The sequence below is a fragment of the Macroventuria anomochaeta genome (assembly GCF_010093625.1).
Source record: "Macroventuria anomochaeta strain CBS 525.71 unplaced genomic scaffold BU25scaffold_12, whole genome shotgun sequence".
Classification (NCBI taxonomy): domain Eukaryota; kingdom Fungi; phylum Ascomycota; class Dothideomycetes; order Pleosporales; family Didymellaceae; genus Macroventuria; species Macroventuria anomochaeta.
The window spans coordinates 722,711-737,589 of NW_022985373.1; the positions used below are offsets into that span (position 1 = coordinate 722,711).

Genomic DNA, 14,879 nt, shown 5'->3' on the forward strand with positions numbered 1-14,879 from the left:
ACACGGGTCTAGGGCAACATTCGTCTTTTTGTCACAAGAGAAGGTACTTGTACTATGTTGTACGCCTGCTTCCGGCCAATCATTCGGATCACACACGTTACACCGGTGTGCATGTCCTGGTGTTATAAGATTGGATTTTGCTACTAGAGGGGTCCCCGTTGTCGTCCAACGAAGGAGATGACTTTCTGCAAATCCATCAGGAACAACTTGAACAGGCGAATAGTCCATCTCATCCTTTCGACGAGCCGCACCTCGATCCGCATCTCGAAGCATCTAATGAACGAAACTGTAGACAAACATCGGGCAGAGAATACGTGGCCAAGAGCAATACACAGGGAAACCGAGAGCAGCAGATTGTCCGTGGCATTTATGGAGAGTGTCCTGTAAAGATGTCGGGAGGTGGTGATGGGGAAGGATTTTGAGTAGGGAGTCAAACGAGAGTGGAGCCTTGGCCCATGCGCAGATCGCATTACGTCACCTCTAAAAGATGCTCGTTAGCAACTGCCACACCTGAACTCCTCCGAGATCAACGAAAGTCGTGGCAGCATACATCCAGCCTACTAAAGCGTTGCATCCAGCACGATCATGAAGATCTGTGTAAAGCTGTGATAGATCTTGGCGTTAAAACAGGCATTGTAGGCGACACGCTACACGTGCGCCACCGTAATATCCCTTGAACATGACGTAGGCACAGCTGCATTTCACTATTCCCAGCTGTGGACCCTTCAGGGCATTTATATGGAAATAATACAAGAACATTTTAACACAAAAAGCACAACACAAGCCGAAACCGAAAACTGCGAAAGCCAACATTAGAATGGGCGACAACAAGCAGCAACCTATCCCTGACCGCGAGATCAAACAAAATGCCGGAGTTTCAGCCAGCATGGCGCTGCAGGCGGCGCAGAAAGCATGGGATTTGAGGCAGGCAGCCAATGCTGCAGGTGATCCAGATGCCCGAGAGGACATTCTCGCCAAAGCCATCAACAAAGAGATTGAAGCAGAGTCCTTTGGCAAGGCAGCCAAATACACGCAATCTGGTGCGTTTCAAGGGCTTGCTGCTGGCGCAGGACTAGGTGTACAACCTGGAGTGACCCTTGGAAAGGTTACTGGAGCGATTGTAGGAGGCACAGTGTCCACGATCACTGGTCTGCTCGGTGGTGGCATTGGTTCAGTGTACGGCGCCTTGAATGGGCCAATGTGGGATCTTGGACAGATGGCCAGTCATGGAGTTCGAGGTGTTGTGGGCGACTTTCCCAATTGGAAGTCTACGCCGTCGCAGAAGAAGGCTTTGGAAAAGATGGTCATGCAATCGAAGGAGACACAGGCGCCAAGCAAAGAAGAGTTGGAGCACATGAAGAACGATATGCCAGATGATATGCCGCAATCGTGGTCGCAATCAGTGCAGGACATGACGAGTTGGAGACCTTCAATACCGTCTATGCCCAAGATGCCGAATATGCCATCGATGTCTCAAGCTGGCACTGCTGTAGGCTTAGGAGGGTTGGGCGCTTCACTTGGGCTAGGAGGGGGCAAAGACAATGGCCAGGAACAACAGGCTCAGCCAGCTGCGAGACAAGCATCGCAGCAGGATGGGCATGCTGTCCGGCAGGCAGCCAAGCCAAAGGAAGCTGCCGCACCCAAACAAGCGCCCACACCGAAGCGAGCACCAACACCAAAAGAAGCACTCAAAGTGGAAGCTCAGCCTAAGACAGAGTCAAACTCCGCCAAAGATTCAAAGCCTCAGCCTCGCAAGTCACAACGCAGCTCTGCGCCGCAAAAGTCGACCGAAACGAAAGCGCCGACTGAACCGAAGAGCTCGAAGCAAGAACCACAACCGAAAGCGGGTTCTTTGAAGCCGAATGAAATTGCCGCAAAAAATGATGCTGAGCCAATAAAGTCCACGCCCAAGTTAGCTTCAAAGCCACAAGCAGCAAAGAAGCCTTCAGCAACTGCTCAGTCGAAGCCTGCCTCAGCAGCGAACAAGGAGAACAAACCACCTGCGTCGACGCAAGGAGAACGAAGAAAGCCGAGGAAGCTGACACTGAAGTCTGACAGTGCGAACTCGAGTTCAGGATCAAACCCCAAGCGGGCGCCGCGAAAGCTCGAATCGCGCAAGGCTGCTGCGTAGAATAAAGTGCCAGACATCGCAGCTTGACAAATGCAGCATATCCCAGGATTCTTAAGGCACGGTCGATTGTAGGAAACACTTCGTTGTACGATCATGTAGCGTTGCGCATCGTTTGTTTCGACATTTGTTTTCGTGCGAGCGAGTGTTTACACTTTATACCTTTCGTCATTGCGCCTTGGCATTCATCAACCCAACTTGATACCTAGCACTATCTAATCCTGAAATATACTTCGACAGTGTTCTAGGGCTCTGGAACTACTCTACGCGTATACGCACGGCACTGACATGTCTCGGTAGTTTCGTTTCACAACAACGCTCTTGCGCTAGCCAGGCTCAGTTTAGCTGCCTCAGGTATGCAACTTCGTAATCAGGGCCGATATGAACAAAATTGTCCTCAGTAATAAACAAAAAGGCCTATGTACATGTGTATCGACGTACGCTAGGGCCAGACCGCACATGGTTGTCTCATTATCGTCAGCACACTCGTGGCTATGAGCATTAAGCAGTACCTTAAAATATAGCTGTTGCCAAGGCACTATCTTCCCAAGATCGTGCCAACAGTCACTCTACCAATATGCGTCCTACTATCGTCTTCTCATTCTCGAGCTTTGCTACACTCGCCCTTGGCGAATCTCACTACTTTATCTCTAGCTTTCTCGCAGAGTCGGCAATAGTCGGGGTAGAATTCGACGATGCGACCTCCTTTCTGAGCTTGGTGAATAACATCATGGCCCAGGCGACTTCAGGATCCAAGTGAGTCGCTGTTGGTGTGCGTGCGTACTTCTCGCACGACCCAGATTGTTGCTGACCATTACTAGGAGCGCAAACGGAATATTTATGTAGGAACTACAGGCTACTACCAAAGCTATGCTATCACGGCGAACAGAAGCTTGAGTCTTGTAGGCGCAGTAACTCTATCTTCTGATCGTGAGTCGTTTCTTGTACGTGCATGGACAAAATCTGACAACTTCAAGGCCAGAACGCCAACTACCCTACAGCTGCATCAGCATCACCCTACACTATCATTGCCGTAGCATATAGCACCGAATGTCCAGCACAAGCCATCTCCATTGGCGACTTGGGTAGTTTAGATTTTGTAGGAGAACAACAAGAAGGAAGGAAATGATTGTTTTCTTAGCTGAGTAGGGACAAGAGACTATATAGACACTGTGGCGGCGTAGCCCGCTGTAGTACACTGATAGCCACGGTAAATGACAACGTAGGACTATCGGGTTGATGGAATACTGCGCTGAGTTGCTATATAGCTAGGAGAAGACGACTATATACCTGACCTGTAACACACTAGACTGTGGTAGTGTGTCAGGAGTATAGGCAGACTTTGTATGGACCAATCGATACCGCAATATATACAAACCATAATTATCTTAAATATGCCATTCCGTGAGTCTCGTCCCATGCTTTAACTTTTCTGCTCTCTCATTCGCGCCGAATACATATTGCCACTCCGTACTTCCTCTTTTACGATGCCCTCTCAGTCTCGTGATTAATTATTACTGTTTCCCCGTCTCTTCCATAGCGGGCTCCACTGGTGCTGGTTTTGGCTTCGCTGCTAGATGATGGATGTAGAAGCGGAGGACAGCGATCAACAGCGCTCCTACAAGCATGGTCACGCCGGCAAATATCTTCAGGTAGGTGTATTTGCCATCGTTAGCTCCCACAAGCGCACCCGCGATGGGGCTTCCTGTAAGGACACCAATAGAGATGAAGAAATAGAGTACGCCAGTGCGGTGTCCAATTTCTGTAGGAGGTGAAACCTCTACCACCAGAGCAGGTGTCAACGAGACGTAACTTCCGGAGAAGAAACCGAAAAATGCCGCGAAGCTGAGGGTGGCTGCGTTATTATGTCCAGGTAGCCAGAGCGCCAACGTAAGAATGGCGGAGACCAGTGTGCAGATCATCATCATGTTGAAGCGGCCGAAGGAATCTGCGAGGAATCCGGGAAGAATCCGCCCGAAGACGCTCACAGCGTTAAGGACGGCTATCGCGTAAATTGACAACTCAAAAGACATGCCTAGAGATTGCGCGGCCGAGGGAAGGAAATTGAACGGAAGGAATAATCCAAATCCGAACAGTGTCATTGACACACAAAGTAGGGCAAATCTCTTGTCTTTCAACGGCGTCAGGTATGTATGGATGTAGAATGGGGTCGGGGTGTGAGCCCTGTTTGAGTGGATCGTGACTGCGGATACAGCCACTCCGAACAGGATAATGAAAGCAACCGCACGCATGGTCCATCCAAATCCGACTTGTGGAATGAGACGATTGACCATGACAGGGAAGATGACACCACCAATCGACGAGCCAGAAGTGGCAATACCGTATGCAGTGGCCCTTCGCACTTTCCACCAGGTCGCAAGAGCGCCCAGAGTACCATACACGACAGCACTTGCGCCAATTGCGCTGCAGACCGCTTGAGCCAGGAAAACCTGGTAGAATTCCGTAGAGATCGAAGTCATCATAAGACCGAAAACTTGTGCAAGGCCACCGATAATGAGGAGCCAGCGGGGTCCATAGCCGTCGAAGATTTTGCCAAGAACAATGCCTGCACTGTAGATCAAGCACTGTTGAACTGATGCGATCCACGCGATTGCTGATGGCGAGTAATCCCGCAAGAGGGTTTGTTCGTAGTAAGACTGGAACACTCCCAGTGAATTGACCCAGCCAAAGGTGATGAAGATAGCCCACCAAGCTCCAAAGGTCGAGAGCCAGGCTCGTTCGCCCCCATCAATTGGCCAATTGGGTGCTTCTTTCATTGCGAAGATGCTGCACAGTGGTATGCTATGGGGAATTATGTGAGGAAATGACTGATGCGTAAAGAAGTGACTTATACAATGAGAAATGGGACGACATGGAAACTTAATACAAGGCTGACTTTCTTGAAAACAACAGCAAAACACTATGGCCCCACTTGCAGGATTGACGCTGACAAACAGTGCAGCTTACAAACCAAGCAATACAGATCAGCTGGAGAAGGAGCGAGCTGTGGACACTAATTGGACTGCCAATAGGTCATAGCTTAATTGCAGTCCCCAACCCCGGTACAAGGCTTAACTCCTGCAGCTTTAAGTTCAAGCGTTGCCAATGCTGATGAGACTAGCCTTGGTGGGGCTGTGGGTATGTGCATGCGGACATGTACTATTCAAGCTACTCGTCGTTAGTACACGACTCCCAGTCATCCTTTGAATCGCGCCTTGAGGCTGACTGAGCGGATGTGGTGCAGTTAACGTTTTTGACCCGTGTCCTGCTAGGGAAGGAACGGCTCACCTCGGGGCGTGTACCGTGTCCGTGCGCGCAACGCCAGTTCAACCCCAACCTCTTTGAATATGTTCGCCAGCGTTCCGCTGCTCTGGTTGGCCAGCTCATTTGGGTTAGCTCACTCATCTTCACGCTGTAATTTAGATATACTGTAACCACGTGGCGGAAGTTGTTGAAGTGAGTGGATTGTGTTGATTTATCTTAAGAGCTATTGGCTAGAATCGATCGAGACTATATAGTAGAAGGGGATAGCAGTGAAGGGTTGGGGAAGCAAACCGAGCTAACCGAATCAGCTGGACAATCAGTGCAGCTGACCGTTAGCAAACACTGCAACGGACCGCTAGCAAACAGATGGCGATCGGTGGATATGTTCACTCCCTCCGACAGAAGTCACATGATATTCTATTGTAGAAGGCACTGCCCGAGAGCAATTGCACTTACCTCTGAGCAGAGAACTCCTACAAAACAACATCACTGAACAACAACATAGATAGCAATGCAATCATTGATCACAACCTCCGACCGACACTGCTCACGCAGTAACATATACATCCTCCCATAGTACTCAATCAACAGGTCAACCACCTTACCTCATCATGTTATGAGGCCCTCTCTCTTCAACGAGCCTATGACATGGTGTACCTAGCAGTAACGCAGGTGTCATTTTGGGAATTTGCGACGTTGTCGTAGTGTGTTTCCGCAACTGCAGCTATCCGTCTGATCCCGCGGGGGTTGGATATTTCCTCCGCAACATATCCGTAACGGGCTGGTTCATCAATTCCGTGTTTTCAATCTTCTTTACAAGGCCCCCTAAATTCGTCAAAGTTTCTGGCGACCCATTGGCCAAACAAGCTTGGAACATTAGTAGCGTTGACACCTCTTTCTTGACGATCCAACACCGCCACTATCCCGTCCATCCCCAGGGTTGAGGCAAATATCGATTCGATATCTGCATCTTTCAAAACCATTTTCGCCAAGCTGAACCAGTGGTTGAATGGCTTGAGACGTCTACCGAGCAGTTCGTAGTATGGGCACCCGCACACCTTGATTCGGACTATTTCTCGTGCGCGCACCTGAAGTATGTGGTGAACAAACTTGAACTCAGGGGCCGATGCCGTGGCGGAAAATTGGATAGATATGTTTTCGACACTTTTTGAAAGCGTTGATGGTCTCGACTGCACCCGCCAGTCCGGCACTCACGATGGAATATCATCTGCAGGAGGATTTGCCTGTCCTACAACCAGGCCTTCATTTATAGAGAAAATGAGTATCACCATCTCCATAACCAGAAAAATGTAGGATATCTAAGCCGCTTTTGAAACCTATGTGTTTCTTCGCAAATTCAACGTAGAGTTCGGGGCCCGTCGTGCTGTAGCTACCCATGATTGAAGGCATTCCTGTATGGTTTTAGCAGCAAGGGCATCGGTGGGTCTGCAACAACAGAATACAATACTCGCACATATTGGAAAAAAAACCTTGGCCATTATAGAAAAACTATCGCGGCACCACCGCCGGTACAGCGCAGTACTCTGGCTAGATGGGCGCAGCGAGTACAGCCTGAAGCGGAGCATCGCCAACTGCGCGGGCAGGATCCCTCAAGGCCAGATCCCTGGAGTGAGCAGAGCCTATGCTACAGACAGCGGGGCGGACGTGGATGCAGTGGTGAAAGATGTGATGGGCTGGCTTGCGCGGCCAGATAGCAACTCCTGGCTGCTCATCTTCGACAACGTTGACCGAGAGTACGGTGAGCGAGGCGGCGATGCAGACGCATACGACGTGAAGGACTACCTCTCAGGTGCCGACCATGGCTCTGTGCTGATCACAACGCGGCTAGCGAGGCTGGAGCAGTTGGGCAAGTCGCAGCAGCTGAGCAAGGTAGACGACGAGCAAGCGCAGGCAATGCTGAAGACGTGGTACAAGAAGACGTACGGTAAGGCAAGGTTATTGATAAGCCAATGTAGGCTTTACAAGCTGACAACCATGACTACAGACACAACCGAGGGCGACCACTTGCTGCAACTGCTTGATGGCCTGCCTCTGGCGATTGCCCAGGCAGGTGCCTATCTGCAGGAGAGCGGGGTGGGACTTAAGACATATCTGCGCTTCTACGAGCAGCAGTGGAGCGAGCTGTTGAAGGTGGACGGTGTAAGAGAAGTGCCGCTGCAAGACTACCCAGACCGCAGCGTGTGGACGACGTGGGCGATCTCGTACTATGAAATTCGCAACAAGCACGAGCAGCGAGGTAGCATTTAGTCGGACGATGCAGCTGCTGCGCAACTACTGTTCGCTAGCGGTCTGTTGCAGTGTTTGCTAACGGCCCGCTGCACTGATAGTCCAGCTCATTCAGTTAGTTCAGTTTGCCTCCCCAACTCTTCACTGCTATCCCCTTCTACTATATAGTCTCGATCGATTCCAGCCAATAGCTCTCAAGATCAATCAATCGTCTCAACACTTCTACAACTACTCGCTTGTCGAAGCGGTGGAAGAGACGGCAAGCTACACAACGCACCCCGTGGTGCATCGGTGGGCATACTACTACCAGGGCAAGCAGTCAGCGAGGGAGCTTGACCAAGTTGCAGTAGTTGCTGTTGGGCGGGCAGTACCAGATCATTCTGGTGTCGACTGGGCAGCTTTGCAACGCCGTCTTCTCCCTCATGCCCAGGCGTGCTCTACATGTACAGCAAGTACTCAGATAAGGCGAGTCTAGTAGCAACAACAATTGTAGGGTGGACCTTGATGGCGTCAACGAGAAGGAGCTAGTTCTTGACGGTATTCACTTACTTGGCTTCCTCTACACAGACCAAGGCAAACTGACAGAGGCAGAGAAGATGTACCAGCGGGCGCTGCAGGGGAAGGAGGATGCACTCAGCCCCAAGCACACGTCCACGCTGAGGACAGTCAACAACCTGGGCATCCTCTACAAGAACCAAGGCAAGCTGGCGGAGGCAGAGAAGATGTGCCAGCGGGCGTTGGAAGGGAGAGAGGATGCACGCGGCCCCAAGCACACGTCGACGCTGGACACATTCAACAACCTAGGTAATCTCTATAGAACCCAAGGCAAGCTAGCAGAGGCAGAGAAGATGTACCAGCGGGTGTTGGAAGGGAGAGAGGATGCACTAGGAGACCCGCCCGTTCGACGGTACATGCCTGCGCTTACCACACTACAAAACATGGGCGACCTTTACGTCAAGCAAAAGAAGTATGCCGAAGCACTAGAGGTGTATTCAAGGGCGCTACCTAGGCTGCAGTGCGTCCTCGGCCAGTCAAGCGAAAGGTGTAGACAACTTGAAGCTAGGATGCAGGTGTTGTCTAATCTGCAAGCAAGCAAGGTGGAGTTTACTCAGCCGTCAGGCGTCAAAGATGTTCCCAAGTCCCGGCCAGAGCAGGAGAAGAGGACATGGAAACGTCAGTCCGGGCAATATGTCAAGAGGGTATTTCAGTAGCAGTACTGCGTAACTGTTGGGGATCGTGAGTGATCAGTACGCTATGGGAAGAATTGAAGGATTGAACTGAGGTTGTATTGTGTGAAGCTACGGACAGTATGTATAGGTGAGTAGCTGTAAACAGCGCTAGTGTGACGTGGCAGTCACTCTCATGGCAGGTGAGGTTCGAAAGGCAAGAGCGCCATGAACCGTGACAGTAACAGTGCCTAACTAGAATTAGAAGAGAACAAATGTTACAGTAGCAACATGGGAGACTACAGTATGTATAATTCCACGTTCCGATGGTTGGAAGGAGTGACGTTGTGTGATGTTACGTTCGATTAGTAACAGACTGGGGCGTTTCTGTAAGCGCAATATGCAGGGTTCTGCCGACTGGTGCGAGAGCTACCTAGGAAAGATTTGCAAGGGTTCAGCGTGGGATGAAAGTTGAGCGACTTGCAGAGACTGGTAACTACGAGTGCAGACAACTGTACGATGGGGCGGTATAGCTACCAAGCTGGCTCAGTAATGCCCTTACAGTGAATACGAAAGAATGGGACGACTACTGCTACGAATACATCCGAGATCGACTCGTTTGATACAATCTCATCTCGGGTCACTTTTAAGACCTTCGTCCTCTGCCAAACAGAAGCTCTGGTATGCACGCTCGTTAGTTGAAGCGACCTCCGAATCTCCAATATCTTGCATCTCTTGACCGCGCTTTCTGATTAACGCCCCGAGCTCTGTTAGGGTTCTCGAGGCCGCAATTAAACAGAGAGGTTTTGCTGGAGGGTTGATGGACGGCCTTGACGAAATGACCGACCGCATGGCCAGCACTACAGTGATCTTTGGAGAAAATTCAAGCCCTAGAAGAGAAATAGCTGTAGGATTGTGACAATCTAAGAACAGCTTCATACCTTTTCGAAGGAGAGACACCGAAGGTCCGAGTTGCGAACCTGACTCGCGATACAATGTGTCGCTTCATTCAGGGACGCACCATATCAGGATCTACAGCAGCCCTGCTATGCCCATATCAATAGAGTGTACGGTGTAACAGAGTTAGGCAACTGGAATTGGACTCACAAGAAGGCCACTTGTGCTCACTTCGATAGAGGGTCATCCATCTCACAACCTTTTATCTCGCTGAACATCCTCACTCACCTCGTTTCACTGAGTGCTGAAAGATCACCTGCCCCTCGAGCTACGTGAACGTACCGGGTTCAATGTGCAATTGGGTTATTGAAAGGCTCTGAGCTTATCAATCGCCGTTGAGGAAAGCCACGCTGTAGAGCGCTGAAGTGCGTCGCTGAAAGATACATCAGTTACGTTTGAAGATCCTTCCGACTTGTACCATCAGGATATCAGGGTCATGAAATGTTTGGCATGGGCTTGGCAAGGATGAGTGCTTTGCTGAAATGAGGGGCTTTCCTAATGTATGGTACAAGAATTTCTGATGGTAAAACCCACTAGGCGTGATAATCGCAATCGCGCATACCCGAGGAAGGAACAAAGCCACGCCCTCAAGAGATTGAGCATGTAACGATAATGGTTAGGCTTGTAGGCGTTCCATAATACGCGCCAGACTTGCCACAATTACACCCCGGTGCTCGCCATTTTATGATACGCGCAAGGGCGAAAACGAACTCAGTGCAATCGCGCTGTAAGGTTGCTCTCCCAGGCTCGATGCACCCTCATATGATACTTGCCATCAACATAATAATGGATGAAAAGTTGGTGAAGTGGTCCCTCAGTCGAGACACTGAAGATGATACGGGCAAGTGGGAAACTGGGCTCAAGATGTTGATAGCACACGCCCCGCCTACCGCAGCCTGGTTTTCGGCGCCCATCATGTTTCCATTCGTTGCCAAGCCCTTTGCTTCGACAAGGAGGAATGGGAAGTGTAGGCCATGCTGCACAGGCTGTAACTCTCTCAGTAGCTGTCCATTATCTTGCCATTCCCCAAGCAGCACCTGATGTACCTCGGTGAAGGAGGGCCGGGCAAGGCCGACAAGAATGTCAGGCTTTGGAGTCGTAAGTGGATTTCTTGAATTAGAATATTCGGGCAAGGAAACTACTCTAGTATCACTGATTACTGTTGTAGTTTCGCTAGGTTTGGTGGGAGAGGATGGGCTGGTGAGATTGAAGCTCGCTAGGGCCGTTGCCGAAAGATCAGCTACTGGACTCAACCGAGACGTTGCAAAGAACAACAGATTATGGAGTGATTGTGGTCGAGGCTTGAGCTCTGTTCCCCACGGCATGTCCGATGCGCTCGTCGCGAGCGTGTCCCGCGCCAATAGCTTGACGAGACGCCGAAAAACACCTTCAAAAAGCGCACTCTTCCACTCAGCTTCGTCCTTGGCGTCTCTTACCAGTTTCTGGCAGTGATATAGGTAGTCATTGGCGATTTCTCTCACCTGTTCCTTCAGCTCGACCGGGATGCCCTTGAGCTCGCTCGCATTGTTGTATGCACTCTCAACGATGTCACAGCGAAGCGCGTTAATGTTTGTAGGCGGGTCGAACATATGGTCAACGTAGATATGGGCACGCGCCATGCCATTCTGTCGATATTCAAGGCTCTTCTTTGTTGGGCTGGGCGAACGCGCCCGCACGGTAGCCTTGCGAGCGCGCCGCTGGCTCTGGCTCGTACGGTTTGACATGTTTTCGCTGTAACCACGTCGCGTGCCCAATTGCGAATCGATTGCGCACGTGCAGGGCAAATGTACTGCTGTTGATGCTTTAGTGATGATTCTTCTTGTTGTCGTTGTTTATCGAGACGACTCGACTCCGGTGCGCGGCACGCTCGACACGAACGTTGGCGACAGTGCGAAGTGTTTCCTTCAGACCGACCTGTGCGACAGCATTTTTGTGGTGTAAAAGATTGTACCTGACTTCCGCAGAGACTCGCGGTGTCCGGCGGTGAAAGTTGGCGCTTCATTACAAGACTCCTCAGTTCTTGGGCATTGGTGTTTGAATGTCGGAGACTTTCACAAGTTGCTGATCCCCTTGATAATTGGAACAATGATGAAATATAGCTCTTTGGCCCGAAGAACAACTTTGTGGGTAGATGACATCATGGTTTCCAGACAGGGGTCAGCCACATGTGAAAGTCATTATACTTTGTCGCGGTCAAAAAGGCCGAGTTTCTTAACCCTAGAGTTCAGAAGGCTTTATACACAGTTACATACTTGTTTTCCGGTTGCTGGAGGCTACCGGCGGAAAGATCGTCCTGCCCAGTCTCTCCCACCTGCACGCAACCACCAAAACACGTCCAACTTGGCAAAACTATGCATTCGCTTGCACAACTGGTTCCCGGTTTTTTGCAAGGCGCTGGAAACTGATGCGACAAAGGTCCCTGTCATACAAAGCGGAGATTCTGTTTGAAAGGGAAAGCAGTATCAAGCCAGACGAGAGGTTGTGCTGACTAGCTCAAGCTCGCTACAAGTCAGCACCCTTCTTGCAATCCGTCGGAAATATCGGTCCTGTCAGTGGCTCCAAATACGTCCAGTAGCCACGCGCACCTGTGCGCTTCCCTCTCCTCCAGTGGTCGGCGCCAGGGAAGACATGAAGACATAATGAGTGCCCAGATGTTGCATAGTCCAACACCGCATGCGGCTCAAGTCACAATTGCTCATCCTGGAGACCTCTCTCGAAGCAGCGATTCTAGAGTATTGCCATTGTCGCCGATTGGAGTGTCCGGTCTGCACCATACCATTGACTACAATACTGATTAACAGAACAGCTCGGGCAACGATCAGATCCCTGGTCCTCGTGAGGTGACCTTCTAACAGTGTAATCTCTTATGGCTCCTTCTGAGATACCTGTTTTCCCAGAATGATGTAAAAGTCGAGGAATCCGCTCTATTACATAGTCTAGAACTGGTATGGGCTAGCCATGAACAGGACTTTAGGCTCGCCACGGAACGACTGTCTGACTTTCACCACGAATTCCTTCTTATATGGATCAGCGAGCGGCGAAAACCAAGCCAGCTTCGATTGATGATTGATCGCCAGCTTAGCGCACAGACACTGGAGATGGTGAACCGAGTGTTGGTCAATGAACAACCTCCGCATTCTGTGGCTGAAGTGGAAGGCACTTGAAGTGCACACTGGAAGTCAAAACATATCGGTAGAGGGCTTGCTGTATAACACCTTTGTTCTCATGACTAAAACAGAAATAACAGAATTGTTGTTCGTGGAAGGCTTGGATAGATTCAAAGAGTCCTGAGCCAAAGTTTTGAGGTCTGAAGACTTGGCTATTTCTATATTTTCTGAGTAATATGTAATAAGAGATGTAATGTTATCTCTGGTATGCTATTATGAGCGGAACTTATAGATGAGCATATGTGACGGTTTATGGAGTGAAGCGGTCATGTCTGCCACGTGTGCTGGTGCAGTGCTCTTGCCTGTTCCAATAGCACTTTCTGTCTGAACGACAGATACGTCATGTAAACAGACCCCGCTGGGGGTCAAGTGAGAGAGACAGAACACAAAAAATAACACAACAGAATATACTGATTTTACTGCTTCGCGCGGTTACCCCTGACTTACTGCCCTGCGCGGTTACACCTTCACTTATTGCATTTACTGCAACAGCATATGGTTTGTCTGTTACGGACAAGCACGGGTGCAGGGCCAAGAAAGGGTTCGAAAATATGTTGCTCTTCTTGTATCTTACGGAGGGTAGCATTCCTTGTAAGACGTGCAAAGAGGGCTACAACCCTGCTTGAGTCTTTGACGAATTGGAGACAGATCTCTACAAATTGAGGGTAGCTCTGCACACCTTTACCAATTTACAAGCGACCCATTCATAATCGCCCAAGTCTTCTCAAGAATCACCCATCGTTCTTTTGACTGCTCTCATCTTGATCTCGAGTTACTTGTAGGTTCAACTTCAACAGATACATTTTGTATTCCACGATTACCCTGCTTTTGCAAGACGCTCTAGGTCACAATTTGCTTGCTTGCGATGATCCCTCCGCAAATTATTCGTGAGACTGAGGGTGTCGACTATAAAGCTGCACCAGGAATCATCCTGAGCATCTCGTAAGGATGCCATGACGCGTAGATGCCTATTCGAGCACTGTAGGTTAAGAAAAGAAAGAAGAAGTGAGCAGTGCAACGGGTCTGCCCTTGAAGAATATTAGACTCGAAATCCTGGTCGACCAGTATGCTTCCTTTTTCAGAAAGCGAGGAGGTAGCATTGAGTTCGTTCACATATCTGCTCGTAACTACCTTGCTCAAGAAGTGCAGATTACTCTCAGCTCGTATGGAAGTTGGGGGCATGGTAAAATCGCTCTGAGCTGTCTGTCCCACCTTGTCTGAAGTACCGTTTTAAGGTAGAGGTTGAGACCTCGAAAGTTGTTATGTCCCTGAGATATTCTGAAGATGGTCGAAAGGTTGTTACCGATGTTGGTCCATTCACAGTCAAGAATGTAATGTCAGTTGCACATGGCCGCGGCTCCACATCATTAGGAGGCCTCCGGGTTGGCGACATGTGGCTATGCTATGAAGGTATGCGTTTGCTCCAGCTGGCATCTGATTTCTGAGCCACGGTACTATGACACAAAGGGTGACCAAGTAGCTGTTGGCCTGAGCAGTGGTCTTGTCTTGGTCTTCGATATCGATCGAAGTTGATTAGCACTAAGTAGTTCAGTTTACGATGTCTAAAACTACGAACCTTGTATACGATGGACGTCCAATCATGGTGAAGCAGGTAGATTTGAATGACAGCTCGCAATAATGATGTAGCGGTGTGGACCGCTGTAGAATACTGATAGCTACGGTAAACGATAACGTAGGACTATCGGGTCGATGGAATACTGCGCTGGATTGTAATCTAGCTAGGAGGAGACGACTATATACCTGACCTGTGGCACACTAGTCCAGGGTTGTGGTCAAGGGTATAGTCAGACACTGTACGGACCACCCGATACCGCAACAAATGACTTTGCTCACTGGACTGCTAAGAACAGCATAGTAATAATAGAAGCTTCTAGTCGAATGTAGCCATACTGATCTGGAATGGCACTAGATACAATACGAGAAGACATC

At 49.8% G+C, this 14,879-nt stretch overlaps 6 protein-coding genes across 6 annotated transcripts; 3 read left to right on the forward strand and 3 right to left on the reverse strand.

Moving 5' to 3' along the window:
• Positions 1 to 62: 62 nt before the first annotated feature.
• On the reverse strand, positions 63 to 552 carry BU25DRAFT_409872 (uncharacterized protein). Its single transcript, XM_033706158.1, has one exon. It carries the CDS (start codon positions 468 to 470, stop codon positions 144 to 146), a length of 327 nt encoding a protein of 108 aa, XP_033563042.1. The 5' UTR covers positions 471 to 552; the 3' UTR covers positions 63 to 143.
• BU25DRAFT_390829 (uncharacterized protein) lies at positions 533 to 2,131 on the forward strand (the record flags this gene model as incomplete). Its single annotated transcript, XM_033704589.1, has 2 exons — positions 533 to 1,603; positions 1,991 to 2,131. The coding sequence occupies exons 1-2, from the start codon at positions 818 to 820 to the stop codon at positions 2,129 to 2,131; spliced, it is 927 nt and encodes a 308-aa protein (XP_033563043.1). The 5' UTR covers positions 533 to 817.
• A 450-nt stretch (positions 2,132 to 2,581) lies between these two features.
• On the forward strand, positions 2,582 to 3,257 carry BU25DRAFT_466774 (uncharacterized protein; the record flags this gene model as incomplete). Its single annotated transcript, XM_033710699.1, has 3 exons — positions 2,582 to 2,884; positions 3,018 to 3,058; positions 3,106 to 3,257. The coding sequence occupies exons 1-3, from the start codon at positions 2,706 to 2,708 to the stop codon at positions 3,255 to 3,257; spliced, it is 372 nt and encodes a 123-aa protein (XP_033563044.1). The 5' UTR covers positions 2,582 to 2,705.
• A 12-nt stretch (positions 3,258 to 3,269) lies between these two features.
• Positions 3,270 to 5,324, reverse strand: BU25DRAFT_409874 (MFS general substrate transporter). Its single transcript, XM_033706159.1, has one exon. It carries the CDS (start codon positions 4,903 to 4,905, stop codon positions 3,643 to 3,645), a length of 1,263 nt encoding a protein of 420 aa, XP_033563045.1. The 5' UTR covers positions 4,906 to 5,324; the 3' UTR covers positions 3,270 to 3,642.
• A 1,484-nt stretch (positions 5,325 to 6,808) lies between these two features.
• BU25DRAFT_466777 (uncharacterized protein) lies at positions 6,809 to 8,887 on the forward strand (the record flags this gene model as incomplete). Its single annotated transcript, XM_033710700.1, has 4 exons — positions 6,809 to 7,337; positions 7,398 to 7,649; positions 7,831 to 8,082; positions 8,207 to 8,887. 4 exons carry the CDS (start codon positions 6,809 to 6,811, stop codon positions 8,848 to 8,850), a joined length of 1,677 nt encoding a protein of 558 aa, XP_033563046.1. The 3' UTR covers positions 8,851 to 8,887.
• Positions 8,888 to 10,520: 1,633 nt separating this feature from the next.
• On the reverse strand, positions 10,521 to 11,486 carry BU25DRAFT_420789 (uncharacterized protein; the record flags this gene model as incomplete). The annotated part of the gene is made up of 2 exons (XM_033708042.1): positions 10,521 to 10,748; positions 10,809 to 11,486. 2 exons carry the CDS (start codon positions 11,484 to 11,486, stop codon positions 10,521 to 10,523), a joined length of 906 nt encoding a protein of 301 aa, XP_033563047.1.
• Between the last annotated feature and the right edge of the window lie 3,393 nt (positions 11,487 to 14,879).

Coding starts and splice junctions, on each gene's coding strand:
- BU25DRAFT_409872 (XM_033706158.1), bottom strand. CDS start 470: ATGCGATCTGCGCATGGGCCAAGGCTCCACTCTCGTTTGACTCCCTAC.
- BU25DRAFT_409874 (XM_033706159.1), bottom strand. CDS start 4,905: ATGAAAGAAGCACCCAATTGGCCAATTGATGGGGGCGAACGAGCCTGG.